Genomic DNA, 9,360 nt, shown 5'->3' on the forward strand with positions numbered 1-9,360 from the left:
GAACAGACCTCCCATCGTCTGGGCTGCCTTCGAGCAGATGAGGCATTGTTGACCACAGGCAGAAAATTGATTTATAAGGAACACAAAGACCTGCTGCACTGAATAAACGTGGGTAGAGGCAGAAAAGAAACAAGTCCCTGAGGCAGCAACAAATGCTGGTGACTGCAGGGGGAACCACAGCATCTCACACCGTCAGCCACCACTCCTCATCTCCCTTGTTCTCCCACTCTCTTGACATGAGGACCTTTGCTGCAAAAGGGATCTTTTTGACTTTTGCAGTCTCAGGAAACGCCTCCAGAGCCACCTCTTCAGTGCCTTTAGAGCATCAGTTCCTACCTGCAGGGTTTTGTCGAACCATCGGTTGCCGCTGTTCAAGCGGCTGCCGCCGCCGTGCAGCATCTGCGCGGCCACGCGGCTCTTGTAGATGTCCTCGGACACCCGGGGCATGGGCGCGTCCAGGCACACGGTGCAGATGCTCTTCTCAATCGCACGCACGGACTCCTTGTTGGTCTTATCTAGGAGAGAAATGACTGTGAGTAAGTGGGGGTTGTGTCATTGGAAGGAGAGACGTTTGAAAGGATGGGTTTGAAGGACGCGCTGTTGGGTTCCCGCCGTACCTCAGTGGGGGTGTACACAGCTGTTAAAATTGCAGCCAGCTGCGTTGTGGCAGGTGTGAACATGCTGCATTCATCCTCCTTTTTTCACTTTTCTTACATCCTACCCATTTGCAAGGCAACAAACTCTGGGATTTCACTAAACTTCATACTTGGAATCTGTACCTCCCAACCCAAAAATTACAACAGATTGCAACAATTGCTTCTTTAAGGTGGAGAGCTCATGTTTTCTGTCCAAAACAAGCTTCCAAAAGAAAGAACTGAACAAAGCACAGTGGGGAGGTTTGTTGCTCAAGGATTTGCAGTGTTTTTTAGCACATGTGTGTTAGGGGCTCTACACACCTTTCAGGAGGTTGTTGTAGGCTTTTGCCCAGCTGTTCCGGTGGTTGGTGGTGAGGATCCCAATAGGTTCTTTGTTTGTTTGGAGGGAGGTGTTCCAAATCTTCTCCAGCTGAATGAAGAGCTGGTCAGCAGTAAGGGGAGATCCATCACTGTGGTAAACATCCAGCTCAAAGAACTGAAGGTGAGAAGAGTGGACAAGGACAGATACAGACAGTGAGAGAAGATAATTGTCCAGCCCCAGAAACTGGGAACAGCTACTTTGAGAAGGTAAGGCCTAGCTGAAGAACTCAGCTTGCAAGACTTTTGGAGGATGCTCAGAATTGAGAGACCCAAGTCCAGCTTCCTTTGCAGGGCATAAATACAGTCCTGGTTTTATGAAGCCATGGTTACAAGGACCAAGGAGGAACTCCTGTTTCTGAGACTAAGCTGCAGTGGGAGGGTTTGTTATCCAATTTTCACTTTCAGTTTCCAGTTGCAGACATGGTCTCTGGGCTTTGAGAGACAGGGAAAAGAAACAGAGGAAGACAGTATTTTTCTGCCTCTAGTCTGCTGCTTACACGTGCCAATTCTGCTGCTGGCCAAAGGGGATAAAGGGAGCAGGAACAAATCTCTGGTGAGAAAAACCTTGTGGGCTGAGACTTTTTTATTCCCTTTCCTCTGTATAACAGCTAGCAAAAGGGATACCTGCAGCTGAACAAACCTTGAAAGCCCAGCAGTTGCCTTACCTGGAAGTTGTGAACGACTGTGATGTGTCTGGACTGCTTTTTGCCTTTGGCATAGTTGACAATGGAGTCCCGCTTGGGCCCGGGAATGCGGCAGGATGAGAGGATCTGGTAGTACTGGTTCATACAGAGGGGCTTCCCACCCATGTACTCCACTGGGAGGGTCTCACTGGACACACAGCAAGGTAAGGAGGAAGGAGAGAGAGAACAGATCAGTGTGAGCAGGCCTGGGCTCCCTACACAGGTCACAGGTCCCCCTTGTAGCTGCACTCCCTCCCTACCTCTGGCAACACCTAAAGGTATTGGTGGCATAAAAAAGGGGCTGTCCTTCCCCATTCCCAGCAGCTTTCTTAGTACAGGCTACAAAAAATGTCTGTCTGCTGGCCTTTCATTTGGGAAGGGGAATAAACAGTGTCCTTTCTGTGACACCAGAGAATCAGGTCTCTGGACCTAGTCCATGGCTGTAGCTCTGAGTGACGAGTATCTGATGTGATTCATGAACTAGGCAGGGGCTCAATCACTCACTTCTGCAGTCATATTCCAACCACCATGAACTTTGTCTGACTGTTGGTGTTGGTAAACATATTTTTGGACTTTAAATAAGGTGTGTCCAACAGAGATTTGCTGGTGACCAAAAGAAAAAGGGTAAGGGAGGAACAAATTTCTCTATAGCTCATTCCATCTATCTGGGACGTGAGAGGCACCAGGAACCCAATGTTAGAGACTGAAATTCCTGCTGCCTGAGCTGTAGCTTGTCCTGTGAGCAAACAGAAGTGCAAAGCTCTGTAGGACTGTCAGTTGTGCTTGCTCCATCCAAGCATGTTCCCATGCCAATGAAAAAAGCATTGAGGTAAACAAAGAACGTGAAGACAGAAGAGTAAGTTTGCTTTTTTCCACTGGAGGGGACTGGGGATTACAGTATCTCTTTCCAAATCTGTGCTGTCATCTCCTGCCTTTCTGTGTGGGAGATTTATGGACAAGGCTCAGCCTCTCTGTGACGTTAGGTGTGAGCTCTCAGGAGGGTCAGTTACTCACTTGTCAATCATGGCCTTGAAATCCAGGATACCCTCGATCAGCTTGGCAGCAAACCTGGAAAAATACCAAATGTAACAAGCTGAGATCAGGCACAGATGTGTCTGGGGCTGAGGGACGAGCTGAGGAGGATTAGCAGAGCTGCTCTCTGCTCCTCAGGGAGCTCAGCCTCTCTGCCAAGCCCCTGTTGTGCCCATCTCTGGTTCACTGACACAGCCACTCTGGGCTGTGGTTTGAGATTGCTGCACAGTCCTACTGTGTGGCACTTTCTTTTTTCATGTGTCTTACTACACAGCCAAGGAACTCTGGACAGCTTTCAAGAAAGAAGGATTCAGTCATGCATTAATGACCCTCTAACAGCAGTGTTTGCTACTGATGTGTTACAATTTTATCATATCTGAGTTCTGATTCTCAGCATTAAAACAGCACCAAGGATTTCTGCTCTTCCCTGGCTAGGGGCCACCTTGGAGTGTCAAGCCAAGATGCAGCTGTTTGTCCCTGCATCTAAGACACCACTGGTGACTGAGTTCCTACCCCAGTGAACATCCTGCTGCTAACATAACTCTGGAGAGTTCCTCTGGCACTGAGGGCTTGGAAACAAAGCAGATGTGCTGCATGAGGACACTGAGGGGTTGTGTTTACCAGGACAATGTAAACAGTGCCAATGCCAGCTCCCAGCAGGGCTGTGACATGCCACATCAAGCTGCTTAGCTAGAAGTGACCTTCTCTTGGCCAGATTGGCCTTCTCTGACATGGGAGCTCCCACCTGTCCCTGCAGGAAGGAGGCAGGAGGTCACTGGGACAGGGGGTTGTGTTGTTGGCTGAGTGATGTGGTGCCAACATTTGGCATTTGCAGGCAGTATCCTTTAGATTGGCTCAGCCTGCCCATTCCAAGGAAAGATCAAAGGACACAACTCCAAGAACCTAAGGGTTCTGTGAAATGAGGCATTCTGCAAAGTAGTTTTCAATTAAAATTCCTCAGTCTTACTGCAAAACATGAGGGAAACACAAGTAAGAGTGTCTGTGTTCCTCACCAGAGAATTAACAGCCTGGAAGCAGAGTTTGGGCTCGAGGAGATGGGAGAGGCTGGTTGACTTGTTTTCAGCCAGCACTTTTGCCAGGTTAAGGAGTAAAAAAATCACCACTTCCCAAATTTGCCTTTTGCTTTTGGAAGCTGTAGTTTCAAGCTGCACTGTCAAACTTCTTTGTGCAGCCACAAACTACCCAAACACACATTTAAACTGTATTTTACACAGGAGCCCACCTTCTTATGCAGCTGCTGAATTCCACTGGCTGGGCACTTGCAGCTCTCCAGATTATTTGGAAAACTTAAGAGTGAATAACACAACAGGGAGCTTTCAGGACATTTGTGTACTCTTGCACTGTTGAGAGGCTAATCCTGTGCTCAGGTGTATCGAGGGGTGGGAGGGAGGATTTGTTCCCAGCCTCACTGATCCCCTGGCTGGTACTTCTGATCTGCCAGGGCAGTGCTGACTGGTAACTGTGGCAAAGGTACCTGTGTAAAGGTCAGTGCTGAAGTTTTGTTTTTGCAGATGGATTCAAAACACACTACTACTGGTGGTTAAAAATTAAGAGGGAGCCCATGAGAAAAAGAGGGCATCGCAAGGTCTGATTGCAAGGAAAAGCTTGGAGTGGGAAGGCTGGTCACTGTGGTTTCCCAAACTATGAATCACAACAGGGGACAGTCCCTGTCAGGCTCCTCCATCCCTATAAACTAGCAAACTCCAGAGGCATTCCTGGGTGATCTTCTTTACATGCCTGGGCTGCTTTTTGTGCCTCCTTTAACTGCACACACAATCACAGTGCCTCCAGTACATCCTCACAATGTCTTCAGCCAGTGATGGGATCATTTTGCAGTGAAGATCTGTGCTTGAGCAAAGACCTCAATGTAATTTCTTAGTCCCTGTTTAATACCTGAACCACTAGACTCGTTTTCTCCCCTGATGAAATATTTCACTGGTGCAACCAGGAGTTTGCTTACAGCCTGGCAGCCTTGTCCTCACAGCAAAGACAGCTCAGTCCTGGGGACCACATTACTCATTCCCAATCTGCCTTAATACCCTCATCCCTGTTGAGCACAGAAAGCTCATCCCAGCAATAACCTAAGGGAAGGTAGAAAAGGATTTTACCTGAGCTGACCTTGTCGATCCAGAAAATCCTGCTTAGGTAAAACCACACCTGGGCTGGAGTGGACCACGACTGGCAAGCGATATTCCAGGTAAGCTGTCTTCAGCCACCAGTCTGAGAGCTGGGATGGAAAAAGAAAACATGCAGAGAGCTGTTGCTGCTGCTGTCCAACCCAGTTCTGGCTGATGGGTCTCAGCATCCTGCCCCCAGTTCTGTCCCACACTTTGCAAACAAAGGGGTTTGTAATATGCAAGTGGAAGGGGAAAGGAGGATTTGAGCAAGGCATGGGTGGCTTTTGGTGCAGGGCTTGAGCAGAGGGTCTCCTTCAACTTCCTGAGGCAGCTGTGTGATGCTGACAGGTTCAAGCCTTCAGCAGCCAGAGGCAGGGCCAGTGACTCCCTGTTCTGCCATAATCTCTCTGCTCACCCAAGCCCTGGTGAGGAGTTTGCACAGCTTGGGGAGACCAGCAGCACACTGGTCAGGAAGGTGACACCATTAAAACACAGGTACCAGTGGATGCAGCCAGGACAGGGAAGAGATGCACATCACCCCTCCACCCTCCATAACCAGAGCTGGGCCCAGAGCCCTGACCTACCCAGTTCTCTGTTTTCTTGGCTCTTCTCTCCAGGCCTTTCTGCAGCCTCTCGCCGACGCCTCCCGGCTTGCGGAACTCGGCCACGAGCTGCTGCGTGTGGCTCAGCTCCTCGGGGCTGATGATGGGCTCCAGGGCCAGCAGGTACCGGTCCAGGGTCTGCTGCAGGGGGGGCACGGGCAGGTGGGGCAGCGCCTCCTGGTGCAGCTGGAATCTGCCCACGATCTTGTTTAGAGCTGTCTGCTTCAGCAGGCCACAGGGCCTGGCCTGCAAAGCACAGAGCAAATGTCGAGACAGAACTTTCCCCGAGGGAGCAAAGAACCTGGATGTAGGAGTCTCCATCCCAGCCTCTCTGTGGGCACGTGGGTGTCCCAGCCTGGGAGCAAAGCATGGCTGTGTGCTGGAGAGGGTGCAGGACATCCAGGAAAGCTGTGAAAGAGAAACTCCATCTCCAAGATACCTATTCTCAGCTCCTCAGAGAAAATGCTGCTGGGATAATGACACATCTCCCCACTCTGTGGACACCTTCCAGCTGACAGTCTCCATGTGATGACAAAGTCATGAAAACCCTACCATCCCATGGTAAGTGGGAAGAAAGTTGTGAAAAAAATAATCATCTTGTACACTATCAGAACCTTTCATTATTTCTTACAAAAGCATAAGGCTAAAAACGCAGAACCCTTGTGCCAAACCAAACTACCCTCTTGGCTTTGAGGAGGCAGAATTTAGCTAAGTTTGGGGCAGGATTAAAATGCTTCTTCTCTATCTATTCAGGAAAATGTGGGTGAAGCCAAAAGGCTCCTGCGATCCAACTGGGTCATGTGGGAAAAAAAGCATCAACTACTTCCCTGGCTGGAAAATTAGAACACAGCAAACCCAAGTGCTTCCCAGGAAATCAACTCACCAGTTTTCCCCAAAAAGAGTAACAACATCCTTCTGGATGAGCAGGGTTGCACATTCTTCAGCTTGAAGATGTTTCAATAGTACTCTCAAGGTTTCCAGTTCCCTCTGCACCTCCCTCTCCCATGGTTCTACTGAATCAGACACTCCTGCAGGACTCTGGACTTTGCATTGTCAGTGTACTGAGAATGCAAAGCCACTGAGAACACTCCCTTTGACTTCCAAAACAGTAAGAAAATAGCTGTCCCCACACCTCCTCCCAGCAGTTAAGCACAGACAAGAAAGAGCTAATCTACAAGGTGAAAAAGCCCCCCAGAAACTGCCCTGCTTTTGGGCAGCTGGGTCTTTGTGGGACCTGAGAAGAGCTGCAAGATTGAGGTTTGCAGAAGGAATGAGAAAAACAACAGGAGGATGAATTACTGAAGCATAAAAGAAGAGTGGGATCGGGAGGAAATGAAAGTTGTTGATCACAGCAGCTTGGGCATACTGTACCTTCTCTGCTTGCTTCTGCTTCCTATCCATGGCCGGTGGGACAGAACAGACCGCAAAGCTCTCCCTGGGCCTGTGTGGGGCTCCTCTTCCACCTGACAATGTGCTGCCCGTGCAGGGCGTCACCTCATTAGCCAACTGCCACATGACTGCTGCGACCAGAGGGCTCGGGGCTGGCACAGCCCGGCAGGGGACAGCAATTATCGGATCACTGGATTGCGACAACTGCCCTGAAGGTGCCCCTCCTGGCACCGATCAATACCTGGCTAGAGCCTCTCTCTGACCAAACTCTGGGCTCCAGCTAGGACAGGAGTGGGGATGTTGTTCCTTCAGCCTTTGCCTGGACCATGAAACAACTGTGGCTGTTGGGAGAGACAGCTGGACATAAGGCAGGAGAGACCCCAGTTTATGTCCTGGAGGTGGCACTATGGGCAGTACCCTGACTGCCCTCACTCCCTATGCACGTATGGTCATTATTGCAAGCAGAGATTTGGGGAGTTCTGGGTTGTCAACTCTTAAAAAAACCAAAAAAACAACCAAAAAGTATCTCCACAGCATGGCAATGAGATTGCCATGCAGTCACAAGGAATATCAGCCCCTCCTTCGTGTGTCTAATGACCTGAGGGGCAGAAAGCACAATCTGCATAGCTTGAATAGAACATGATGATCCCAAACAAACAGCTACAGATTTTCCATGGGGTAACAGTGAAAATCCCAAAACAAAACCATGGAAGCCACTGCATGTTAAAATGTGGAATGCATTTGTTATCTTCCCTCTTTTCTGTCTCCTGCTTGTTTGGTTTGGGGTTAAACTCAAGAATTTGGTAGAAGAAGGAACAATGATCAGAGCTGAGGGGGCAGCTGGCAGCAAACAGAGGGAACAGCCCAATCCTGACCACAAGCAGCGGGAAAACGAACACCAATGGAGCAGGGTGTGCAGACAGGGGCAGCCTGTGGGCTGGCATCGCTGCTGAGCCACCTTCCAACACAGCAAAGAACCTTTTCCAGAGCCTGCAAAGCTGGTGGGAAAGGAAATCCACCTGCTGGGGGGCAGAAGCAACTTCCTAGCTGATTCTTAGCACAGCGACAGAATTGAGTACCAGGATGTCTGAGGTTTGTTTTTTATTTTTAAGTCATAATCTGGAGTGCCCCTTAAACCCAGAGACAACTGGGTGCCCTGCCTGGTCCCTCAGTAACTGTGAGTGGATCCACACTGTAGCTGTTCTGCTCTGTCTCCTCCTGTCAGGACCCAAAAGGGACTGCAAAGAGCAGCTCCCAAGCGTGGCAGGGGTCTGACAGCTCTGCCCTGTGTGCAGCAGGATGGGCACGCTGGGAGCCCCCGATGCCATCTGCCGGGGCTTCCCTGGCCCGTCCCTGTCCAGCAGCCACCTTCCTGCTGCCAGCCCCAAGTGCACACCCCAGTACAAGGCAAGGCACTGGTGGAAAGGGTCCAGAGGAGGACATAAAGATAATTAAGGAACTTGAGTATCTCTCGAATGAGAAGAGTGCCAGACTGTGAGTTCATCCTGTTTAATCTGAAGAAGAGGAGGCTGACAGGGAATCTCAACAATCTATATAAATATCATCAAGGTGGGCGTCAAGTGGGTGGTGCCAGACTCCCTTCAGCGGTGCACAGTGACAGGAGAGGAAGCAATGGCCATAAACTAAAACACAAGAAGTCTGCCCTCAACACGAGGAATAACTTTTTTACATTGAGGATGGCAGAGCACTGCGCCCTAGTGCCTGCCCAGGGATGGTGTGGAGTCTCCCTCTCTGGAGACACACCTGGACAGGTTCTTGTGTCACCTGCCCCAGGTGACCCTGCGTTGGTGGGGGGTGGGACAGGGTGATCTCCAGAGATCCATCCTTTCCAGCCCTGACAATTCTGGCACTGTCATCTCCGTCCCGGACAGGAAGAAACCAGCGGGAAGAAACCGGCGGGCCTGGGGGACTGACACCGGCAGGGTCCCTGTCCCGCTCCCGGGGAAGGTGGCACCGAGCGCACCCGAGCACGGCCCTGACCGGGACCCGGGCTTGTGCTCCAGGCTGGGGCGTGGGGCCGGACCCGACAGCGGCACCGCCGGGAGCGACCGTCGGCGCTGCCCCGGCTAAAGGCCCCGCACGGCCCCGGGCTCGCCTCCCGCCCACTCTGCCCGACCCTCGACCGCCACCTCGCGCCCCGTCTCCGGCCGGTCCTGCCGGAGCCGCCCCTCCCGGTGTCGCTCTTACCGCAGCCTTGGCCACCAAGGCGAGCATGGCCCCGCGCCCCTGGCTCCGGGCCCGCCGCAAGGACACCCCGGCCGCCGCCGCTCCGCCGCCCCGGGGCGGGGCCGCCCCGCCGCCATCTTGGAGTGGGGCGAATCCAGCGGTGCCATCTTTGGGAAAGGCAGAGTGATGCTCTGAGCGGAAGGAACGCCGCGGCCGGCGGCGGAGCCGTGCTGCGGACCCTCTCTCCGCTGCCTTCTCCGGGAGATGGTGAGGAGGGTCCTGCCTCTCGCCCCTCCGCTGCCCTCGGCGCACA

The 9,360-nt window shown here is 51.7% G+C and overlaps 1 protein-coding gene across 3 annotated transcripts in view; it reads right to left on the minus strand.

Annotated features, from left to right (window-relative positions):
* The window catches only part of CRAT (carnitine O-acetyltransferase), a 17,870-nt gene extending 8,539 nt beyond the window's left edge, over positions 1 to 9,331 (minus strand). Inside the window, exons 1-8 of one of the 3 annotated variants that reach the window (XM_074555995.1) lie at positions 9,069 to 9,331; positions 6,843 to 6,945; positions 5,454 to 5,717; positions 4,861 to 4,979; positions 2,714 to 2,767; positions 1,682 to 1,847; positions 957 to 1,131; positions 337 to 515 (exon numbers count right to left, since the gene is read on the minus strand). In XM_074555995.1, the coding sequence (XP_074412096.1) occupies positions 337 to 515; positions 957 to 1,131; positions 1,682 to 1,847; positions 2,714 to 2,767; positions 4,861 to 4,979; positions 5,454 to 5,717; positions 6,843 to 6,945; positions 9,069 to 9,214 (1,206 nt within the window). In that variant the 5' untranslated portion in view covers positions 9,215 to 9,331. The remainder of the gene's footprint in view (positions 1 to 336; positions 516 to 956; positions 1,132 to 1,681; positions 1,848 to 2,713; positions 2,768 to 4,860; positions 4,980 to 5,453; positions 5,718 to 6,842; positions 6,946 to 9,068) is intronic. The other 2 variants (XM_074555997.1, XM_074555996.1) reach the window with 2 other exon arrangements.
* Positions 9,332 to 9,360: the final 29 nt, after the last annotated feature.

Source organism: Zonotrichia albicollis, chromosome 21, assembly GCF_047830755.1.
Source record: "Zonotrichia albicollis isolate bZonAlb1 chromosome 21, bZonAlb1.hap1, whole genome shotgun sequence".
NCBI classification, from domain to species: domain Eukaryota; kingdom Metazoa; phylum Chordata; class Aves; order Passeriformes; family Passerellidae; genus Zonotrichia; species Zonotrichia albicollis.